At 37.0% G+C, this 25374-nt stretch overlaps 1 protein-coding gene across 8 annotated transcripts in view; it reads left to right on the top strand.

Annotated features, from left to right (window-relative positions):
• The window catches only part of PCLO (piccolo presynaptic cytomatrix protein), a 323800-nt gene that overhangs the window by 5024 nt on the left and 293402 nt on the right, over positions 1 to 25374 (top strand). For all 8 annotated transcript variants that reach the window (XM_063155629.1, XM_063155626.1, XM_063155627.1 and 5 more), the window contains exons 2-3: positions 1810 to 3064; positions 14325 to 15719. In XM_063155629.1, coding sequence (XP_063011699.1) covers positions 1810 to 3064; positions 14325 to 15719 — 2650 coding nt within the window. The remainder of the gene's footprint in view (positions 1 to 1809; positions 3065 to 14324; positions 15720 to 25374) is intronic.

Below are 25374 nucleotides of genomic sequence, written 5' to 3'. Positions count from 1 at the left end.
ACAAAAAAAATACCATCTAACACATTTAACCCCAAACCTAACAAAAAAAAGTTAAAACTCAACAGTATAAAACTGCTCTTTTAATAAGTAAAAATGCCAAATATTTGAAAGAATTAGATTATCTTTGGGCTTTCCTGAACTATTTTCTTTATGAATTAATCAATGTTGACTGATGCCAGTGGAAAAACAACTGCTCACTTCAGTGGGTTGCACATTAGGGTCATAAGCTTCCAAATATTGTGGTCAATAAGTCTATAGGAATAGGAAAGAATAAATGGAGTTGTGGAAGGTTGGGAATAGTTTGTCCTTAACAAGTATTGTTTGAGGAAATTTTTAATTATTTTTAATAATTTTTAATTAACAGAAAAAGTCAGAGATAAGATTATGAGAAATCCTGTGTTGTGAGAATTACACAGAAAAGTCTAGCACTTAGCTTTGTCCTTTTGTATTGTCATTGCTAGCCACGTAATGGAAACTAAACACTACTCAGAAATACTGCTAAACTCATGGTCACATTAACAATGTAAAAGATATTTTTTAATATGGCTATTGTAGAGGTTCTGCAGACTTCTGAGAAAAGACTCTTTAAATTGCGCATTTATTTATTAGTCAAGGAATGTAGTTAAATCTAATAAGTGATTGTTTCTTTTGCTCATGAATACTCCAAAAAAATGTCATGTCTGGCAAACTAGGAACTAGGATCACAGCTGACGGGTTCTCTCAAAGTAAAAAAGTGAAAAATTTATATTTGCAGCATTTCTGTGACACTGAAGAGATCCCAGTATCTTCCAGCAGAAGCTCAGTGGTAACACTGAATAGAATATTTTATTACATCCCTGAGCATTGGCAGCAATGCAACAATATTATAATATTGTTGGGCAACAATATTATTTCCTGTGCTACAGCCAAGTATAGCAACAAGTGAAATACTATGCCATATATAAAGCCATGATCTTGATTTGGGTTCCTACATTCCTAGTTTCATTTTCTCCTGTATGAACACACAGCAAAATATTGTTGCATGGATTTTTCCCAATTCTCTCATGTAATGAGGTGATGTTCTTTTTAATACTGGTCCGTGTGAATTGTTCAGATGATGTTGAGAAGGATTATGGTAGCTATTGCAAAGAAGGAAAAAAGAAGGTTCAGGGCTAACTGTGAACTGAAATCTGTTTTATTTAATGGAGAACTCTTCTGATTTGTGAGTAGATGGGTGCCAAAATAAATGCTTTACACAGAAGAAGAATATTTTTTAACGTACATGAATTTTAGGAGTTTAAATCACTGCTGCATATTGAATTGTAAATATATATTCAAATTTTGTAGAAGTATCCAGAAAACAAGTACTTAAGCATATTGCATTGTGCTTTTTTTTTTGGTATGGCTCTACTGTGATCTTCTAAGTTTGACACCTCTGTTTCTTTTAGTCTTCTATCTCCCTGTTTTTCATGTCCCGAGGATCAGGGTGTAGAGTTAATAATTTGTATATAGGTATAATATGAAGTTCTAGCTTTGATCTCTTCAGAATTCTGAACAAAAGGATATCTGGTTAAATATTGTTGTATTAGATTATTTTCTAAAGAATAAAACAGTCTATGACTGAACACCTGTATAAGCCTTTAAAGAATAGTGATTATTTAAATACTTTTTACATGCACCTTATTATAAGCCTTGGTCTTTAAAATGCTTAGGCACTGAGAAACTTCACATTGCTACCAGTGCACTTCCAGGGCTACTGATCCATCTTATTTTATCTAATTTTTCTTGTGTCGTGCATTATTTTAATCTTATTGCATTTTCTCTTTGCAGACATCCTGAACTTGATACAAGCCGCCATCCCAGACAACCAGGTAAGCCTCCAGATCCAGGACCACCAGGTTTAAGTAAAAGCAGAACAGTAGATGCGCTGAAGACAGAACAACGGGCGCCTGGACGGAGCCCTTCTACTCTCAGCCTACGGGAATCAAAGTCCAGGACTGATTTTAAAGAAGATCAGAAGCCAAGTATGATGCCCAGTTTTCTCTCAGAAGCCAATCCATTGAGCGCAGTCACTTCAGTTGTGAACAAATTCAATCCTTTTGATTTGATATCGGATTCAGATACAACTCATGAAGAAGCCGGTAGGAAACAAAAAGCTGCCCCAAAAGAGCAAGGGAAACCTGAGGAGCAGAGGAGTCCTGCGAAACATCCAGCTCAGCCACAGTCTCCAAAGCCAGCTGTTCAACAACAAGGACCTGCCAGACCTACTGTCCAACAAACTGAGTCTTCCAAGCCAGGGCCACAGCAGCAGCAGCCTGGGGGACCAAAGCAAGTTCAGAAACCAGGCCATGGCCAACCAGCAGATGCTAAGCAAGAGCAAGCGAAACAACCACCCCAGCCGAGAGGACCGCAGAAATCTCAGCCACAACCATCAGAACCAACAAAACCCATTCAACAGCAAACTTCTGCAAAATCTTCATCAGGCCCAACAAAACCATCCCCACAGCAACCAGACAGCGCTAAAGTGACGTCCCAAACAGCACCTCCCACAAAACCATCACCGCAGCAGCCAGGACCTGCCAAACAACCATCACAGCAGCCTGCACGGCAAGGAGGTCCTGTCAAACCATCTCCCCAGCAGACAGGGCCTCCAAAACAGCCTTCTCAGCAACCTGGACCTGAAAAGCCATCTGCTCAGCAAACAGGACCTGCAAAACAGCCACCTCAGCCTGGATCTGGGAAGCCACCTCCGCAGCAAACAGGGCTTGTAAAACAAGTGCCACCCCAGGCAGGGCCTACGAAACCACCTTCTCAGACTGCAGGGCCCACAAAAGCCCCAGCACAACAAGCAGGACCTACAAAACCCCCTGGCCAGCAACCAGGGCCTGAAAAGCCCCTACAGCAAATGCAAGCTGGTGCAAGTCAATCCACCGAGTCTGCCCCAAAGAAAACCCTCTGCCCTCTTTGTACAACCACGGAGCTGCTGCTGCACACTCCTGAAAAGGCCAACTACAACACGTGCACCCAGTGTCACACTGTGGTCTGCAGCCTGTGTGGATTCAATCCTAATCCTCATATCACAGAGGTGAGTAATTTTCAAACTGATGTTCACTAAGAATTCAGTTTGCCTTTGTTGTGTTGAAACATCAGATGTACCACTGTGATAATTTAACAAGTTCAGTAAAAAAATTATATTTCAGATAACTGCTTATGAGTAAAACAGGGTGAAACTGGAGGAAAAAGAAGAAGGTAATGGTTCTCTGCTCATATAGATTTAGAAATGTGTTCTCATCTCTTTATATAAAAAAAGGAGAGACCCTAGTGTGACTTTTGTCTCATTTTGATTGTTCTTAATGACCTGGTGTCTATGTTTATAATCTGACCACAATACTCATGTGCAAATACATTTATAGATAAATAATCTTTTCTGGTATAAGAACTAACTAAAAAAAAAAAAAAAAATTAGTCTTCATAGCTCCAATGTGTGACTTAGGAAAGGATGTGGAGTGTGGAGTGGATTTGCTTTACAACTGTGCCAGTGTTCAGTTAGTTGTGTTAGTTGAAAGCCTGAGTCATGAATTTGCCTTGGTGCTACGTGGGTTATTTCATTCTTGTGGGATGTTAAGATCTCTGTGGACTATTTCTAACCTTGATTACCATTCTTGCTGTAATTCTATAACATAAAAATGGAATAGAAAGCAATGTTAGGGCTTCAAGTGAATTTATTTTAACCTGATGTTTGTGGTAGCTTTATTTATTGCTTTTACATATCCTTTATTGCTCTGCATGGGAATAAGGCTTTATGTGACTGTTTGCTCAGTTTCTTGTACATCCTGATATGCTACTTTTAAATTTGCAAAGTAATTGGGGTTTGTTTTCAGTACCAACACTTTTATCAATTTATGGAAATTCAAAGAGAGTGGACCTGGCACCAAAGGCTAACTAGTGATAATCAGAATGGATATTTGGAAAACTTTTTTTTTTTTTTTTTATCTTGCTGTGGTATTAATTTAGCTGATTTGAGATGAACACAGGAAGAAGTACAGGCTACTACTGTATTTTGAACCTGATAAATAATACCTGTATCTTTAAAATTTAATCAAATAATTTCTGGAGCTGGAAAGGTGCTCTGGATATGATGTAGTCTAAACTTCTGCTCAATGTAGTGTCACCTAAAGCAGGTTTAGCCAGTGTTGAATATCTTTAAGGATGGAGCCTGATAACCTTTCTGGGAAACCTGTGTACATATTGTGTATCACAATGATTTAAGGCCATTGTTAGCTGCTGGTTTTCTTTCCAGCACATATTAATTGTGGCTACCTGGTAAAAAACAGCAGACTTTTTGCATCCAGCAATATGATATTTTTGGGGTTTCTTTTGTTAAAATTGAAAATTTAAGACTGAAAGAGTAATAGCAGTAACCACTGGTAGCACTTTGCTTGGTTTAGGAGTGTGATGTCTTCTTTGAGTTTAGGGAAACTGAGGATTGAGATAGCTGGCACAGAAGCCTGGACTGGAAAAGGAGTGACCTGAACATCTGTGTGCAGAAACTTCAGAGCATCTGCAGCTAAGCAGGTGTCAATATTTCAGGGTCTACATGAGGAAAAGTCATTGTGGACTGTTAGTGTAAAAAAAATATATATATAACAGGCAAGAAATGTGACATATTGATATTAAAGTCAACAAGGAAGTTTTATTGCAAACCTTTGCCTTCAAACTCTGCCAATGTTTTTAGGCCAGAACTTCTTACATTTATTTGTGAGTGCCGAGTTTTTTCATGTCTGTAGTGTGCTCTTGGAGTCTCTTGAAGTCCCAAGTTTGTCTTCCCTTTAAAGCTCGAGATTTCCTATGGAATTGGTCAACAACTTTGGTGTGTTCAAATGAAACAGGTTTTGAGAGAGAGTTTATGTAAGATTTCCAAGTATTTGGAAATTCTGTGAATAGCTACTAGTTTTTGAAGTGGGTACTCAGCAAGTGTGAAATTCAGGACTTTTAGACAATAAATACAGCTGCATTTAAGACTAACTGATTGCATACATATGTAAAAGCAAATTTGAATTTCATATTAGACATTGAAATAAACACAGGATATGCATTTATTTCATGATAAAATCATTTCAGAAAATGAAGGTATTGGACATCTAATTTATTCAGCTATTAGTTCCAATCTCCTGACTCCCACTCAGGCTTTTCTCATTTGCTCAGTTTTGCATCACCAGCTGTCTTGCTGAAACTTCATTGTGGGTGTCCTGCTCCAGTCTGCCATTGAAGTGTGACAAAAATCACACCTGACTTTATTACTGAACATTGGGATCAAAGTCAGTAGAACCTGCTCCAGCATGGACAAAAAACTCGCTCATTTCAGCTGCCAAGATTCTCACTTGAGTTATTATCAAGTTTTCCTTTTACTTTCTGTTTCTTTTAAGTATTTAGCTTATTAACAAAAGTTCCTGATTACTTTTTTACATTAATTTACCCACTTCTTCCCAACTAGCAGGAACATCATGGATTGTGACTTGGCTGTCAGTTTTCTTGCTTATGGTGCAATTTTTTTTCTTTTCACTTCTTGTATTTTAACTTCTCCTGAAGTATTATTGACCAAAATTCTGTCTTACCTGTGCACCTAGTGACTTTACTCTTTTACTTTAGCTAATTTTTTTTGTCATGTTTCATGATTCTGGAATCCTACATTGTGCTTTTCCCACGTCTTGTATAACTACTGATTTCATTGATTATGTTAAACACATTACTTATGGGGAAGCAATAATTTCAAACTGGTTGTGGGGAGTGGAAGGCATTTATTTAGAAAAAAAAAAGACTTTTGTTGTCTAAAATTTTCCCTTTGTGCAGCTTCTGGAATTGCTTTCCTAAGACAGTCTCCTTACAAGTTTCTTACAAGGTAGCTCAGTCTCCAAAACTAATCAAGTGAATAATTTTCCCAATGGAGATCTTTCTAAATTTCTGTGTTCTATATTTCTAGCTGATACTGAAAAGAATTTTACAAGCTTTAAAAACTGGCTTAGGAAGTAGATTGCATGCATTGTAAAACCATTATAAAATGCAGATAAAAAAATTTAATTCATTTCATTAATTTAAACCTCCATTTAAAATTCAGTAGTACATGCACTCTGTCTGTTTTAACTCACTAGAGAGAACTCTGTAACTAAGAGCAGAAAGTGATACCTGTATTGCCACAAGGTCAGACCCCTTGAACTGTTTCTCTGAACCTTCTGACATTGCAGTCCTCCTGGGGAAGAAGGATGGTTGGTGTCTTGCTTTTGTACAGCAGTCTGGAGAGAACAGGCATCACACATAAGTGTTCAGTAACATATGTCTCTCTAATCTGTCTAGGTATTCATACTCCACTCATCACCATGGCACATGACTGCCTAGCAACAGTTGCATAAAGTAATGGAAAAAATTATATAAGCAGGTTTGAGGACTGGTACTCAATTCCATTTGCCTCTCATGTACATCAGAACCTTGTAGGAAGTGTATCTTTTACTACGTGGTGACTTATTTTTGTAATTTGTTACCATTTTATTTTCCCAAACCCACTCCCATGAGCCATTAGCAACAGAAAGCAGCACTTCCCAGAAAAAGATTCAGCCCATTAGAGCATTCAAGTAGGAGTAGGCTTTCTGAAAATGAACAAAGGCATCTTGAGGAAAAAAGGCAAAAAGCACGAACTGCTATAGTTAAATCTAAATTAGCACATACCCTCAGCAGCTGGAGTAAATTTTCATCCCCTGTGAACTAGTTATTGGAAGATGCATGCAAAACAGACTGAGAAGGGTTTAAAGGGTAATAACAAAGTGATTGTATTCTTTATGATGGTCATCTGTAGAGCTGGTGATCCAGTGGAGTGTTAGAGCCGTGAATGTTGGACCCTTGGCTGGGTGTGGAGCCCACCTGGGATGGGTGTCTGTGCGCACATGGATGCCTGTCTTCTTGGGGGTTTTTGAGGAGGGATTATTCCACATGAATTTTATATACATTAGATCATGTTTCATCCATTGTTCTGGAGTTCTTTAAAGAGAAAACTTGAAATCAATCTTGAGGCCAGGTATAATTTTATACATAGATACTTAATGAAAATTGTACGTTCAAATAATGGGAAGCTGTGTGTTGATGCAGGACTTTTTTGCTATCCAAAAGTTTTTCTGGGTGGAGATAAAGTGAATTCTTAAAAATATTTTATGGTTTCTGATTTTTTTTTCCCCAAATAATGTGTGTGTACCAAAGCTGACTTATTGCTAATGGAAAAAAGAGGAGGGATAAAAATTCCAAGAGGAGGAATCAGAAAACCCAAACAGTTGACTATCTCAAAGTGGAGTGTATGGTTTCTGATCAAGTTGAACTTTTTAATGGATTACACATTTATTTTTCAATTCAATATGAAAACTTTTAAACTCCATCTGAAATATTTTCTTTTTTGTTATTGTAATTTTTTGGGGGAGAGGGCATGTCTATTTTTTAAACTTTTTTTTGATAGGATAGAAATTTTCCATATCAATTATACTACATATTATTTCCTTGATTTATTTTTTTGCTTTCTTTCTCCCTCTCTTTATATTTACAATTATATCACAAGATTTGATTTAAAGATATAATATTTTAGTTCAAATCTTTATAATTATTTTTGGTATTTGTATATGTTTTTATTAAAATCCTGCAGCTCTAAATCTCCTAAACATATTTGGGCATTAAGTAAGATCAGTAATTAAACAGAACTTAAACAGTCAGAAAGGCATTAATTTTTGTTATTTTCATTATTATTAGGTTGCATAGGGAGAACAATATATGATAATTTAAAATAAGGAAGATGAATGTAATTCTTGTGAATCCAAGTAATTTTTGCTTATACTTACAATAAAATTAATAGAAATTACTCTATGAAATCTTTGTTGATTACATGACAGTAAGGGAAGCTGTTGATTGAAGTATTCCCTGTGGTTTTCAGTCTAGACCCTGCTGTGTTGCAGCAGTACATGGGAACCAAAATGCATTTTGGACTGGAAATTATATATAAACAAGAATAAAACTGCCATCACTGTGGATAGTGACATGCAATAAAGTCTTAAGTGTTTTGATATCAGAGAAAATAGCTTTGAGTTTGTACACCCTATGTGAACTTGGTTGGGTGGATATAAGGGTTATATAAGTAAAGCAGAAAAAAATAGAAAAAAAAAATCAAAGACCTAAATATAATTATCAGCTGTTATAGCCATCATAAGTTGTATAGAAATGAGTTAAAAAAACCTCCAGCAAATCCCAAGACTTTTAAACATTTTCCAAAGTAGTTATTTAAATACCAGCTCTTAACTGTGTTGAAATGAGGTGAAAAGAGTTGGGTAAAACTGATGGACTTTAGTCTGGGTTCAAATTGATCATGGATCAGATGCAAACAAGACTTGTTTAGTTGCCATTTAAAAGCCATAAAAGTGTGAAATATTTGCTGTAGTACAAAGAGTACTTGGGATCTTCCAGTGTTACTAACACTGCAATTTTTATGCAAATGGGGATTATTCACAATTTTTGTGATGAATTGAAGTTAGCATAGTTCCTATAGTTCTGCCCCTAGCCACAACTTCTGCACAGACGTTTGGGAAAATTGTAAAGGTCCTCAAGAAGAAGGGTTATGGAAGTACAGGATACTGTTTCTCTCCATGGAATATTCTTAAACAAACTCCCACATTGTTTCTGTCTTAGAGGAAGGCTGTGTGCCTACAGTTCTGCTTTACTTTAAGGATTATATGTAGAAATAGCAGTGATGCCTTGTGCCTTGTGGTTTTTTCTTTCTTTTTTTTTTTTTTTTTCTTCTCTTTACATAAGGAGCAGAACATAGAGGCAAAACCCCTTTGTATAGGGAATAGCGTCCCAATAATTTAATTGAGCAATATTCTACAATATGTTGGAGTGTTTTCTCATTAGTCCACAAAGCTGGCCTGTACAGTTTTTAACACAAGTAAATAATAAATTAATCTGCATAGCTAAAGATGTCAACTGCAGTCAGCCATCTGTGCCAGTATTGCTGTTGCTCAGCAACTGTAATTTACTACTACGTGAGGCCATGTGATGTGGGATGGTGTGTGCTGGGCAGCCACTGGGCAGGCAGCACAGCCCAGCCCTGCTCTCACCAGACAGCTGAATCCTTTCCATGATTCTCTCAGTGCAGCTCAGATGAACTTTGTTAACCTCTTCTTTGCCGCTCTCTTGATTTGCAGTTAGATTTATTTTGTCAATCATTCGTGTTTCTGGCATATTAAATCTCAGTGCAGTTGATGAAAGCAATGAGCGTTTGTTGCATTACTGCATGATGCAGTGCACTGAGCTGTGTTTAAATGTCTTTTCCCTTGCTATGTGCATGAGGCAGCTTAATCATATCCTTGGCTATAAAAACCGGGTTTTTAGATATCCTGAGATACTGGCATTCAAAAAAAATTTCAAAAGGTTGTGTTCATGATTTTGCTTTATGTTTCTAATTACGTAAGCTATAGAATAATAGTTCCCCAAACATTCATAATTCATATGCAAACTATAGATTTTTGTATTGATAATTTAAGTAGAGTAGTGGAGTATGTTTTAAGATTATGCTCACTGCATAATATAATTAATTCTGTAGTGTTCGCTAGGTTTAGAACAGCTAAGTAACATTTAGAAATGGTTTTTCAATATGTCTATTTACAAAGTTTGCACCAGCATTGGTTTAGCACCAAGCTACAGAGCTTGTAACCATTGCTGTGGTTTGTGGAAGGATACCCATAGCCCATGGTGCTGGCTGGAATCTAGTGTCTGGTTTGTGAGCGTCTTGAGTCTGTTCTCTGGCAAACTCATCATGTACCTGAAGGGAAGGTAAATATGTATTTTGTAGTGGTGATGTATTTGCATGAAATGAGGATCAGTTGCATACTGTGTACAATTGCTAAATGTTTGGTTTTGAGTAATTACTTTGAACAGTTGAGAACTTATTAATAAAAGAATGGTGTAGAAGAAAAAACTTTGTCTCCAGGATTGCACAAGCTTCTTTAGAAGACATTCTAACTTGTATGTTGATGTACCAATTTAATTTGGTTTGTGATAGTTGTTTTTGGTTTTTTTTCATAACAGGATTTTCTGATTTAGCTTCTTGTCTTAGAGTATTCCACCACACTGCATGAAGCTGCATAAAATCATGTGCTTGAGCACTTTATTTTTCATGTTTCTCTCATCATCTTGGCAAAATTGTCTGCTAAGGGCCAAATCTGGATTCGTCACTGCTCTTTAATATTGTCAGAGACCAAATAAGTTAATGTGTTTTCAAACTAGAAGCTGATTTTGTCAATAAAGCTTTGGACATGAGCAGTGTCAGCAATTTTACATACCTGTGGTAATGTAAAGGGATGTTAATATTTTACGTATATTTTAAGTTCTTTTTCATAGCAACAAATGACTGTTCTAAATGAGAATGAGACCCATTGACTTGGAATGTAGCTCTGCTCTGAACAAGGACTGTTAACATAGCTTTTGAGAGCCACATTCATATAGTGTGCCAGTAATTTTGGTATGAAATATGTGCAGTCTGCCAGTCAAAATTTATTTCTCATGTACTTCTGGAATCATAGAATCAAGATAGATTCTCTTCCTCCTCTGCATCATCTGCAGGGATAGAAATTAAGCATGCCAGGCAATGCACTTTGTGACAGCTTTCCTGTTGCTTTTGATGTGTCTGTGTTGTTAGAACAAATCTCAACAGTTTTTGAAGAAAGGAACAGACACTGAATTGCCTTCAACTTGTTTGGGATAGGGAGAAGGACTGAACTATAGTTGCTATTTGTTACTGGTGTCAACTGTTAGCTTGCCTTTCTTTATGCATTCATAATCTGTGAAATGTAATGTTTTAATTTTCTTCAAAGTAATTCTCCATGGATGTTGTTAGTAAAATACCAAATAAATTCATTTGGTGCTTCAAACTAGGAGAGTTGATGCAATGGTTGATAAATATATAAAATACATTTTAATTACTTTTTTGTTGTTCTGAGGGCATATAGTTTCTAAAGCAGTTAGAAAACAAAGCAGCAATTTTCTTTGAGTTTAAATCTGAACAAAAATGCTGCATGGAATCTGCCAGGTTTACTGTCCTAGTTATGGCACTTATTGGTAGGGGTCTCAGAATGAAGAAAATCACAGATTTCTTCTAGAAATAAGACCCAGCTCCCACCCCTATATATTAGTGTAAAAGCAGACAGCTTGGGTTTCTCAGCATCAAAGAGGAATCTCTGTCACAGACAGGAACAGTGAAAGCTCAAAAGTTCTTCTGGAAACTTTTGCTTTTTAATCCCACATAATGATATTAGAAATGTGGAGAAAGAAACTAGGAGGTCACAGAACTTCTGCCTAGGAACACCTGTAAGGACAGAGAAACATTTGTATTTAAGTTATCTGCAGCAGTGCTAAGTTTTACTTCATCTGTAATAGTGTGTAAGAGCATCTGTATTTAATGGAAGCCCATTCCTGTCAAAATTTATGGAAAATCTCTGTAATTCTGTAGAAAAACCACACAAGTGTTTGATAGAAAACTATATCACATAGCACATTTCATTTTGAACTCCTGCTGTTCCAATCACAGGACTATAGTTTGTGCAGTTTTGTATTTGTTTGAAGATGTGTGTAACCTATAATGACTTGAGCATTTTGGCACTTAATTCCTCCCACTAAAGTGCATGGGAGGAATTTTATGTTTAAACCAGAAAGATGTAAAAAATAATACAGCGAAGTGAAACTTTGTATAATTTTCATTTTTAAGTTCAGCTGTAGGAGTTGCAAATTCAGTTTTGGAGGCTTCAGTTTCATACCAAGAATGCACATGTGTGTATATATGTGTATAATTTTTTTAATAATAACAAGGAAAAAATTAGTGGTTGAGGGTTAAGCTTTTGTCTTCTGCACAAGGTTGTTTTGAAATCTGTAGCATAAAAGTAATGGTTGTTTGGACTCCAAGCAGAAACAGAAACAGAATGGACAAGCTGCAGATTGAAGACAAACCTAAATGCTTAAAAGTGCAATTTGTATCTGGAAACCTTAAATGGAATAATTATTAAAATGACTCATTGAATAGCCCCACCAACTCTGCAGCTTCTTCATTTGAGGCTTTGAAGGTATCATAGTGACTTAAATTTAGATTTCCTGGAGGCTGAATGAGGACAGGGAGGCACCTGTTATTGCCACGGTGTAAAAAGAAGCAGAAGCAGTGAATCCCTATGGAAAGCAACTTTTCCAAATATCTGTAGGAATCCTTTGAATAGGGGGAAAAGCCATTCCTTACTTAGGTCCATTAAAAAACTCCTCACAGGATCTTGTCTTTCTCCACTGTAGAGCAGAGCAAACCTCCCTAATATAAAAAATCTTAGTTACTTTGCCAAAGCCAGACAACTGTGGCAGCCTGGCCTTTGATTACACTTAAGCCCTAGAAAACCCTTAAGGATTAATCCAGAAATGGTATTAGTATGTATCTAATTAAATTATGTTACTAATATCTAAAATCAGGTAAGGGAAGTGATCATTAAGCAAACAAAATGGGAGTTAAGCTAAATATAATCCTTGCTCAAGTCCTCTGTACAGGTCTGAACTTAATTCCTTTCATAACTCAAAGCAGAGTTTAAACATGCGTTTCAGGTTTTTTTCAGTTGTTTTCACTTTTTAACAATCATTTGTTATATGGTTTGCCAGTAGAACAGAGAATTGTTTAAACAATCTAAAAAAATTGCACTGAAAATGGAAGATAAGTGCAACCTTATTATGAATGGAACTTTACAGCTGAGGCCAAAATATGTCCTTGCTTTGTGAAGCTGCTAGTAATAGTGAACTTATATTCCAGAGTGTGTGTTTATATCATGTTTATCAGAATAATTCAAATAACTGTGTTTTAGGCATCTGCATCCAACTCTTAATTTTTGCTGCTGCAAAAACACAAGGCTGGCAAGGCACACCAAAGTAATGAATTCACTGCCTCAGTCCATGATATCAGAACTCCTTTCTTCCACTGAGCTCTGATATTACACAGACAAAATCTTTCTTTGCATGTAGTGCCTCTAGATTTGTTCCATGGTGAATAGTAGAGATTTCATAGCATCACAGAATCATTTATGTTGTAAAAGATCTCTAAGACCATCAAGTCCTGAGTGAGAAACAGCATCCAGTAATCTTCACCCTTAAGGGAAAAGAGACTTATGTTGTGTGTTCTCCTACTTGCCGTTCCCTCTGTTGCAGTGGTGCTGCAGCTGGCACTCTGAGTTTCACACAAGGACTAAAGAATAGGAGAAGAGCTAAAGGTGACCTGGTTACATATCTGCTTGCAGGTGGAGGCCCACGAGACTCTCTACCATATTGAATGGCATTTTTGCTGCCTATAATGTTTCTGCTAGTGATGGAAAGTGTGGAAAGTAGCACGTGACCACATGTTTTAGGCAATTTGATCCTTTCTCAGATGGGGAAGCTGGGCTTATCAGAAATATGGTTTCCCTCTCATATAACACTGCTTGGGAATGATAAAAATGTTTTAAAATTGTGAGGTACTATAGTTGATGAGAAACATACATTATTTGCACTATTCCTTCTCCTCTGTGTGACAAGAGGGGCCCATTGTACACAGTAATTACCCTAGAAACTTCTAATATCAAAGGAGTTGGCAAACCTTATTATGGCTCTGACATACCATCAAGACTCAGGCAAAGCTCATCACTGATTTTAGATGAACACTTACCCCCTGAAACTGGTGGTAGTTCACACGTCTGTGTTACACCATTTAAACACCTCTGTGGCTAATTCATTGGATACATATGTGCTGCCAATACCTGTGCTCTGTAATTTAAACCATTACCAAAAGCATAAGCTGCATTAAGAGCTTGATAGATGTATGCTTAAAGATAATTACGCATTTACTGTGTTTTAATAATTCTGATTATTGTTTTCTGTCAGCAGACTTGATGTGTTAAACTATTTTAGCAGTATTTGTCATTATTCTGGCAAATCGTTGCTGTAAATGAATCATTGGGTCCCATGAAATTCTAATGCATTTTTTTCATTCTGATGGGTTTTTATCCTCCAGTATTCAGCTGTGTGTAAACTGAATGTGAAGCCATTGGAATCATGGGCTCAGTAGTAGCTTGACTCACAGCGATATGGAGAAGAATGAAAATAATCAGCTGTGCGTGTTAATTGCAAAACATTATTAGTGGTATTTCTCCCTTTTTACTCAGAATTTTAAAATATTGGAGCAAGTCCTATAGTAGAATAACTTATTATTATGTTTTTTTATTAACTTTGTCTTATCTTAATTATAATTGCCTTTTTTTTTTTTTTTCCAGATCAGCGAATGGCTCTGTTTAAACTGCCAGATGCAAAGAACGTTAGGAGGTGACCTAGGGCCAGGTCATGGTCCTGGGCCACAGCCACTTGCACCCAAACAGAAGACACCCATTCCACCTTCAACAGCTAAACCATCTCCCCAGCCACAGCCTGTTCAAAAGAAAGATGTAACTCCAAAACCTGATCCCTCACAGTCAGCAGATTCGAAAAAACCTCCTCCACAAAAAAAGCAAACACCCTTGCCTGGGTCCCCTCCTGTAAAATCAAAACAACCCCGTGCAGAACCCACTGAGATTTCCCAGCAAATAGATGCCACCCCAAAATCTGATCAAGTCAAGCCAACACAGGCTGAAGATAAGCAAAAGCAACCCAGTGTACAGAAGCCCACAGCAGACACTGTATCTACCTCTGTAGCACCAGAGCAGAAGCAGGATTTGGCAGGCCCCAGACCACCAACTCAGCAGAAAGTGGCAGACTCCCCAAAGCCTGAGCTTGCAAAGCCATCCCAGGACACACATCCAGCTGGGGATAAACCAGATTCCAAACCTGTTCCACAAGTGTCCAGACAGAAGTCAGATCCCAAGCTTGCAGCTCAGCCTGGGGCTAGACCAGATGCTAAAGCTCAGAAGCCTGTTGAGCCAACGCAAACAAAAGATGATCCTAAAAAGTTACCAACAAAAGCAGCCCCAAAGCCTGATACAAAACCAGCTCCCAAGGGCCCACAGGCAGGGGCAGGAGCCAAGCCAGGTCCAGCACAGCCAGCACCTCAGCCCCAGCCACCTCAGAAAACCCCAGAGCAATCAAGGCGCTTCAGCCTTAACCTGGGAGGCATCACTGATACCCCTAAGCCCCAGCCTACAACACCGCAAGAAACAGTTACTGGGAAACTCTTTGGATTTGGAGCTTCTTTCTTCAGCCAGGCCTCAAATTTGATTTCCACAGCAGGTCAGACAGGGTCTCAGCCATCGGGCCCCCCTCCGCCTGCTCCTGCAGCGAAGCAGCCCCAGCCTCCACCACAGCCTGCAGCCCCTCAAGCAGCCCCCAAAGAGGCTGCTCAGGCTCAGCCTCCTCCAAAAGCTGCTCCTGTAAAGAAAGAAGCCAAGCCTCCTGAAAAATCAGAGCCATCCAAAGTGGATAGCGCTTTAACGAAAGGATCCGATTTAGAAAAGAAACCTGGTTTGGCTAAAGATAGCAAGCCTCAAGCTGCTGAAGCTAAGAAACCCGATGGGCTGTCGGAACCAGAGAAAGCTAGCCAACCTGAAATGTCTTGTCCCCTTTGTAAAACTGCACTAAATATTGGTTCTAAGGATCCCGCCAACTTTAACACCTGCACTGAGTGCAAGAAAGTTGTGTGCAATCTCTGTGGATTTAACCCAATGCCACACATAGCTGAGGTAAGGTGATGGAGTCTATATTTGCCTTGTATTCCTACCTACAGGTTCCCTGTGCTATGGAGACATAAATAGCTGGTTTTTAGCTATTGAATTTTTAAGAAATTTTATTGAACCTTTCATCATCTGAAGTCTTTTAAAATTAAGTATTTGTGTTGTATGAAACTTTCCACTTATCAGCACTGATGAATTTTTGGCGTATTAAGGAGGTCTGGTAGAGGTGGTTGCTAGGGCTTTAAGACATAAGCAGATGTGGTTATAAACTCCTTTGAAACTGGGGCTACTATGACACAGCAAACTACTGTATTTTGTCTGTTATAAGCTTTTTCTTATACTTCAGTGTTGTCTCCTAATGTGTGCTTCTTTAACCAGTACCTCTGATCTAAAAAACTCTTGAATGAAGAAGTGTGTTAGTGCTTAATTATTGCCCTTCCCTCCTGTTAATACATGATAAATTCATTCTATTAATCTCATTCTGGCTCTGGACTCTTTGCATATGCTGATGCATTCATTAGGAAGGTTGAAGTTTGAGTGATATCTGTGTGGTGAAAGATGTAATTTTTTGGCAAGAACAATACAAGGCTTAGAAAGGAACTTCATTCACTAAAAACTGTCACTTTGAAAGTGCTTTTTTTGTTGGTTTTTGTTGATTGCCTGGGACAGCTAATCATATTTAAAAAAAGAATTACACAACTTATTTTCAACAGTTTCCTCACATTGCATGTTTTTATCTTTCTCCAATTTTTTTTTACAAAGGGATTAGTAACTTTATACTAACTTAATGGAAAGGTGGAGGTACATCTTATTTGCCCTATAAATCTGGCAAGTTTAATTCAACAGAAGTAGACTAACTAAAAATACTTGTGAGTGGTTGAAATGTTTAAGTTGGTCTGTGCAGCACATGAGGACTGTTGCAGTTGGTGTTCTGTCTTTGAAATCTGAATGAATAAATGACAAATGACTGCCAGGGTTAAATGGTATCATATCTTTGTCTTAAGGTGAGAATAAATGTGGGAAGAAATAGCATATAGCAGGGAAAATATTGCTTATGATGTTTGCACATGCTTTTCTTTGTGTATTATTTTCTGGAATATACTATCATTAGAGAGGTTTTTTTCCTAATATAATAAGCACATTTTATCCAACACATGAATATGTTGTCTAATGTATTTGTGGTCATTTAGGTCAAAAAGAAATGTCTGAAAATGCAGGAAGAAGATTGATCAGGGATTGAAAACTGGAGTTCAATTGATTTTTAACATTGTTTATACACTGAATACCATCAAACACACATACTCCATCATTATCCAACTCTGGGAATACAGACACGCAATTATATGGATTTAATTGTGAAAAATGGTTGCAACTTTCTCTAGGGGCTTTCTGGTATGCATACACAGAGTACCATGGAAACAAGATGTGTCTGTTCTGGTGAAACATTGCTCATATGACAGCTACTCAAGTCCTGGTGCATGACTTGTCCTCAGTGTTGGCTTAGTTGTGATGGTGTGGGACTGCCTTGTGGTGTGCAGACATGTTACCTTGGTTTCTTCTGGTTAAGATGAAAAGGCTGGTACTCTGTTTCTGTTTTTCCATCACTGTTTTTTTAGAAGATTCCCTCTGTTTCTGCTCTTTAGAATATCCAGAGCTTGAAATATGAATGATTTTCCTTAGTTTGACTTCCTCATGCCTTTCTTTGTTTCTCTTTTGGCTCCTGCTTACACATTATTCTTCCTTGTACTACACATTTCCACCTCTGTCCACATTTTCTGTCTTGCCTTCTTTTTCCCACTTACTTTTGCTAGAAAGGGCAATGTACTTCTCCTTCACAACAGGAAGTGGTTTGCTTGGCTGAGAGCATCCTGACTTTCCTTTTCATGAAGATTGGACAGGCAGAACAGGGAGCTCATAGTTTCATCTCCCAATGTGCTGTGTAAATAAGGTATTTATGGCCAGATAGCAGTTCTGTCCCTGGATGCACAGTAGATAGTATATACCTTTTACATGACAGAACCATGGTGATGAGCAAATAGCTTATGCTCACTTGCATACTCTTTTTGTCCACCAAATTCTTCTAATGTGTTCAGTACTGTCTTGGAGGTTTTATTTACTTGTCTCTTTCTTTGGGAGTTAGGAAGGAGAAATAGAAATGCTTTTTAAAATCAATCTTTCTAGTGGTTCTCTACCTAGTTCTTTTATTCCTATACTGTGCATTCAGATACAACATGTAATTCCAGAAGCTATATGCTATCTTGGCCTCAGAAGTGATTTTGAATGAACAAATACTACTGCATCTTAAACAAAATCTTAGTTTTGCTTTGGGTCTGCAGCTGAATCACAGTTATTCTGACAGTTGCTTATGTGTTGTCTACATTTTGTTCCCTCAGTAATGGCTGCAAATGAGTGGAGTTTTATTGACTGAGTGATGGCTGATGGCTGAACTCTTGTTGCCAACAAAGCTTGTTATTAGGCTACACGATAAGGATCAGTCCAATGGAACAGGGAAGCCAGTGTTTCATTGTCAAATTCAGAGGAGCATCTAAACCCCATGGGCACTTCTACCTTAAGATCTCTCAGCAGGGAATTTTTTCCAGCCAATGTACTGTTGTACTGCAGACTGGGCTGAGAGTACTTTTAGGGGAAGAAAGTGCTTTCTTACAGTGGCAGTTGTTTGTTCTTGCCTGTATGTGACAGAAATAACTATGAAAAAAGTCTTTAAGCTGCTGCAAACAGTCAGTCCTCTAATAACCCCTCTACTGCAGAAAATATAACTAGACTCTTACCTAGTCAAAATCAGCAATATGCTATTTACTTCAGTGAAATTGTTTTGATTTGTGCAAGCAGAGAATTAGGCCAGAATACATTTTCTTAAAATGAGCTGATTGTTCTTTTTCTCCCTGATTTGTTGCTACAACAGTCAAACAGTTATTTACTTAAATGGTAATTTATCCATGATGCAAACAGCCACAAATGATTAAATAAATGACACTTGATAGATTTCAGAGACCCACAGGACCATGGGAGCCCTGGTGAATTAGCAGCCTCCTTATTCTGCCATTTGCTCAATGGGGAGGAGAACTGTTTACCAGCTCTGTAATTAGCTTTCCAGCTCAGGTAGTTGGAAGCAGCTCTATTTTTAGTAACAAAGCACAAGATCACAACTGCTGAAGCCAGAAATGAAATGTGTGGCAACGACCATTTTGTGCATTTAAAACCCAGTGAACTGTTCAGAATATTGAGCAGGAGCAGACATGGTTGTCTATAGTGTAATTAAATATGTTGAGGTCAGGAATGTAGAACCTGTGATAAATTAATGCAGTAATAAAATGGAAAAAAAAAGAGATGGTTTAAAAGCTAAACTAAGGAAAAATAAGATCATCCAGATTTTTAGATTCTATGTGGGCAGTATGAAGGATAACATCTTAATAGAATCATGTTATGAACAGAAAGAGTTGAAAATGTGAAGTGTGTATATGTGACCATGCTAATGGATTTAATCTAATAGAAATACCAGGAGAACAACAGAAGCACTTTTTAGTCTGCTGATAGCTATAAAATTACCTGGAAAGGCACTAGGAAGTAAAGAATGCTCCATGTGTGAAATAAATTACTGGGGCTACAGAAAGGAGAGAAAAGTTTGGAATGATGCTGAAGGACAGGGAGAAGTGGGGAAGGGCAGAAGAGACATCATATCTCTGACTTGGTAAGGATTTGTTGTTTAAAAGAGATATAATCTGTTAGAGATATGATCAGAATACATAATATAAACAATTTCAGAGTGATATTTCTTAATATGTTTATTATGACACATGTATTCTGTATGAAATTATTTTGTCTTTGTGGATATGATAACAGGAATCTATAAAGCTTGATGGTTTCTGTCCAATATATATTCTTATATATCTCTGTTTTATAAATAGTTGTATAACTTGCCCAAAGAATTTACATGTTTTTCTGATAACTCCTTTTACCACTCCTACTTATTAGATTTAACCAAATAATTTTTCTTGTTCCCACAGACTATGGAGAAAAGGAAAAGAAAAAATATAAATTATTTTTTTCTTTAAAGTAAGCTCAGTGCCATCATTAAACTCCATATCATAACCAGGTGAAAAATTAGTACCTTGCTCTTCCATTATGAACTTCTAGAAGTAGCAGTAAATAGCATTTTGGAACTAATATAAGCCTCTCTGGAGATGAAGGGTGGTGTCATGTACCTGGACACACCTTGGGTTTTTCTACCTCCTCCCAAAATCCTGCAGAAAGCAACTGGCATGGGTGGGTGAGCAACCAGTGTAAATAATTCTGCTAGATTCTGTTTTTCCAAGACTTCACTGATATTTTAAATGGACTGAGGGCCTGAGAAAGTGTGCCCTAATACTCAAGCTTCACAAGCAGGCTTTAAAAAATAATTTTTAAAAACCCCCAAACCTTATCTAAGTGAATCAAACCCTGCTGTTAAATGCCCTAATGTGCTTTGGGCTTTTTAAAACTGTGTGCAGCAACATTAAAAAGTAATAATCCATGTATTATTCTACTGAAAATCTCTAAAATAGTGCACTGCACCATCTGAGGTGACACCCATTGCCTATCTTTAATTAATTAACAGCTCTGTACTGTCATGTATTTCCTGCTTAAAAAAGCTCAGACTGCTCTGCAAACTGGCAGGTTTAGCTCCTGTAAGGAACTCTTATCTTCTCTTTTATGTTTGGTGATGAGTTGTTTGGGAAACAGATGGTGTCTGGGAAACACAGTGGAGAGGAGTTTGCACTAAAGAGACAAAGAGAAAAACATCACTCCTTTCAGTTGCATAATTTATCTTCTTTGCTTCTTCCCTCTCCCCTTAAAGAACCTTTTAAAATTTTGATTGTAAGAAAGTGAATGCTATTACTGTTTAATAAAGTAACTAAATAATACAGAACATAATAGGCTAACACAGTGTACTCCCTCACATTTATGGAAATTTTATCCATTAAGTGATAATTCTTTATAATTGAGAAAATATTAAAACTACTGCTAATTATTACTTTAAAAGATAAAATCTGGCATTGAAAAACAGAGTGCATGTTAGATGATAAAAGACCCAATGTATTTCTTGACTGTCAGAATGAAATGAATCTCACTCCTCATTAGGTATCTTACTTTTCCTTTTAACTTATTCAATATGCATGACAGACAAAAATATTGAAATGGAAATATTTTTCATAGCAGAATGACTCACCTCTTCCATTTTTCCTGTAAAGCACATATATTGTGTATATATACAGAATAGAAGGGCTAATATGGAATCACTCTTTGATGGATGATTTAGTCAAAATTGAACACGGATAAATATTTTTTTTAAAAATTTAATGCCTGAATTCACTTTTGAAATAAGGTTGAAGAGCTTAAGCTTCTTCAACAAAGTTAGATTTTGGTGTTTCACATTTGCAGAGGTATTTAAATGGTTAAATATAGACAGATACTTGTAGGGATGTTAGGAGCTCACGTCTTCTCTGATGCCTCAACTAAACCTGTTCCAAAAACTCTGCTTTGCCCTGATGGTTTTACAGAGGCCTGAACTTCTGTCTTATGCACACAGCTTGAGCTGTTCCTTTTGGGCAGTGTCTCGCTTCTGTTTAAACCCCTTGAAGTCCAGACATGGAAACCTCTTGTGGGGTCTGATTTTGGTGTGTCTTTGGGAATAGTTCAACCAGAGGCGGAACTGCCTGGCATTAAGCATACCAGCTACAGCTACTTTAATAATTAATTAAAAGAACAAAGCCTGATCACGCCCAAGTGTGGTGTGGTGGTGGTTTGCCAAGTTTATTTCTTCTTCAGTGGTATTAAATGCAAAAATCAGACCTGCAAATAGACATGTGACTTCAGGACTCTCATTCTCATCTCAAGCTGTTGCTGCCATGGCACAGCCAAGCTTCTTGTCTCCCAATTTCCTCCAGACCCCATGATTCTTCACTCAAGTTTCAACAAAGTAAACCACTGCATCCAGATAACCTATTCAGTAGATGTCATGTGATGGTTTTGTTTGAATTCCCCATCAGTGTAGAGGGAAATGAAAACATCCTTTCATTCTCACAACTTTCTCTGAACAGGTGTCTTGCAGTTCAGTGGGGCTGCTTGGTCCAGAGCAACTTTTACACTAATGCAGTTTCATTTTTTTTGGCAGTCAGGTTTTGATGATTATTTCTGAATGTGATCCTGGGATGATATTTGAAAGCAAAGCATCTGAGACCTCTGTGGTTATTTGTCAAGGCATGAGTTACAAGATTGCATTCTTGTTGATTTTCCCTTCCAGTATTTATGACCATAAAATTAGGTTTTGTTTTTTCCCCCTGAAATTAAATTCAAGGAGTGAAGATTGGTCTCATTGCTCAAAGTAATAGTGTGACCTTTGGAAGAACTATTACCATGATTAATTGCCTGCTATTTGTTTCCTTAATTCTAGTCTCAAAAAGTTTCCAAATTACTGCTCTGAACAAAGAACTGCATTGAAACCAACAGTGAGATATAGACATAAAGCCATGTAAGGCCAGATGGCTTTTATTAATGTTGGTAATGGCCTCTGATGGTATGAAATCCAAAGGGATGTCTGCAGCAGCACTGCTACTGGCACACACAGCTCCTCTCTATCTGGCTATTTTTCATCCACTTGGAATTCATTTGCAATGAGGTCTTTACTTATATACATTTATTCTATCTTAGATGCCTTTGCAGTTTTGAAAGATAAAATTCTTAAGTGAGTGATTAATGCAGAGCTTTCAGTGCTGATTTTTGTGTGTGGTTTATTTTTCTCCTGTGCAGATAGTTTATAGACTAGTGTATTAGAGACAGTCAAGCTGGAGTCACAAATGTAAAACAGATTATCAGGAAAATTACTGACCTGGCCTTGAGCCAGGTGATTTTCTTCTCTGTTACTTCATTAGAAATTTGGTCGGTGTCCCATTATTGAATGAGGAAGGAGTCCTTTGAAAGCTAAGCTGGTATCAACTTTTTGAATTTTTCTACTCAACTTTATAATAGTAATTTAAAGAGAATTTATTTCTTGAGATAAAGGTATTTAATGTTTTTCTTTTCCATTACAGCATAATACATTTTTGTTCATGCTTTATTGAGAAACAAAAATGCTTACTTTAGAGACTTTAAATGTTTTGCTGTGAGTTTTATTTATTGTCAATATAAGACCCAGTGATCCACTTCCAGATTTTCTTAAGCAAACAAGCAAAATCTACTGTATGTTAAGCGCCTTAATTATTTGGGTTTTTTGGTGCCCAAGTAAGGCATTATATGCTATCCGATCATGCTGACACTGTCATAAGTTGTGTGACCATAAAAATATAAAGCATTTAGCTTTTTGTAAGGACCCTCATGTAGTTTTAGTGTTCTGATGGATTCCCTAATAGAGGGGAGCTTCAAATTAATTTTTTTTAATATTCCAAGACTACGAAAAGCTGGTGCTCTTCCAAGGAATAAGTGCTATCATAGCATTTTGAAAATTATCAGAGGGTTTTATATGTCTAAAACCAGGATTTTTTTCCTGAATATTTGTCATTGTGATTGACTGTAGTAGGACAAATAGATATTGCAGTATTTAATAATATTCTGAGAAGACAATATACTGTCAATTTAAATATTTGCATACATTTTGTGGTCTCATTTCTTGAAGAGCAAAGCTATTTATATTAAAGCAGTTAAGTTCCAATTCCTGCATATGTTAAAAATTTCATGTCATGTTTCTGCTGACCAAAAACCAAATATTGTCACACCACAACAGCATATTGGTAAAGAAAGGTCAACATTTCACACAAAAATTCAATAAAAACCCTTGTTTGCCACTACTATGGGGTGATTTTAAACTTAATGGGATGGCACGAGTGTAATCAAAGTAATTTTGCAACTAATTTTGACATTTGCAAGATGTGTGGCCAGCTGTAAAATGAAAATTCAGATGTAAAGGAAAAGATGAAATGAGGAAGAGGCAGCATTTACCTGATTTTTGTTTGTATTCTGCACATTAATATTTCTCCCTGAGTAATGAAAAGATTGAGTCATTTAAAGAGACAGTGGTCAATAATTATTTTTATTTTGCTGAAATACATATAGTTCAGTGGACCAGAATGAGAACAAATGTGACTTTGGATTGAATGTTATGTATCTATTAAATTGATTTCTGCAGTATTACTAAGAGTAAGGACAGAGGCTGAGGGGACCTAAGCCCTTATGTAGTAGTGGAAAGGCGATTACATTCATGCCCGTAAGCTGCTGGAGATGCTGTCTGGCAGCATTTGGAACAGGAGGTCACAGACTGATGTTGAGGAGGGGGATTAGCTGCTGCTGAACTGTTCTGGCTGGATTTTACACAAAATGCTGTTGAACTGGGGGGAAAGGGGGAAAAATATGTATTTTCACATCACTAGGGAAGAAAAATGGAAGAGCCAGTAGGTTGTATTGGACCAGAACACTCACTGAGAAGAATGATGAGGTGTATTAGTTTTACCTCTGTGTTTGGAGGTTAATGAAATTACTCAAACACTGAGGTAACTTAGGCTTCTAAGGACAAGACTGAAAGACCATCTGGTGGTCTTCTGTTTTTAGTATTTCTAGGTTGGTAAATTTCTTTGTTGTTGTTGGGCTTTATTTTTGTTTTTCCTTAGCAAACAGCCTTCACATTGGAAATGGTCCAGCTGTCATGTACAGAGATTAGAAATTGAACATACGAAACCTTGTCCTTATGCATACTATTTTAGTGCATGCATTTACTTTTTCAGTTACTTTTTGTAGTTACCTTAATAATTGTGCTAAAGACTGCCAATGTATTTATAATATTTTAATTTTATGGAGGGATTTCTGACCACTATCCTCACATCAAAAAGGAGTATATTGTTGTGAGGTTTTTTTTTGGTTTTGTTTTGCAATGGCATTCTCATAATTGCTGAAGACATTGACATAACTCTGATCCTCATCGTGTCAATACAAATATATGATTTTTTTTTAAGTGCCACTTTGTTAATTGATTCCAAATTTTATATCTTCCCTTTTATATAAGAAGAAAAAGATGTATTTCTTTCTGATTGCTGACAAACTCTTAGCTATTTTCTTCAGGATACTAGTTAGTAACTGTATTTTTGTACATTTAGAGCAGGATATTAGGTCCTTTACTGTCCAGGTAAGCTGTCAGATATGCTTGTTTCTCACCCTCCCCCAAACCAACACACCAACTCTTAAATTTCTACATAAATGTAATTTACCCACATCTATTCCATGGCAATTTTCACTGAAACATTGAACTTTGACACAGTACAAGAGAACCAGCCTGGGCACATGCCCAACTTCAGATGCTCTCTTCTTGCTTTTGAATTACAGGAGGAAAAAGACTGGAGTGTTTGAAATGCCTGTTATTTCTTAATTACTTTTGTTTTGAAATGTGCACTAAATATTTTTTTTTTTTGCTCAAAGGTCAGTCTGAGACTGAAAATTGGCTAAAACAATAAAGTTTAAACATATTCTGCCTTCTGGCTCCTGTTTTTGGTGTTTCATAGGCGAATTTTCTATTTTTCTTTAAAAGTCAGATGTGGACATTAAAGTTTCAGCACTATCTCTAAAAGTATTTTGATTTTTGTAAAGTTTAACTTTACCTATGGAAAGGGAAAAACTGAGAATA

This window comes from Melospiza melodia, chromosome 4 (assembly GCF_035770615.1).
Source record: "Melospiza melodia melodia isolate bMelMel2 chromosome 4, bMelMel2.pri, whole genome shotgun sequence".
In the NCBI taxonomy this organism is placed as follows: Eukaryota; Metazoa; Chordata; class Aves; order Passeriformes; family Passerellidae; genus Melospiza; species Melospiza melodia.
The sequence above is the reverse complement of the archived record's forward strand: the minus strand, read 5'-3'. Positions and strand labels throughout refer to the sequence as shown.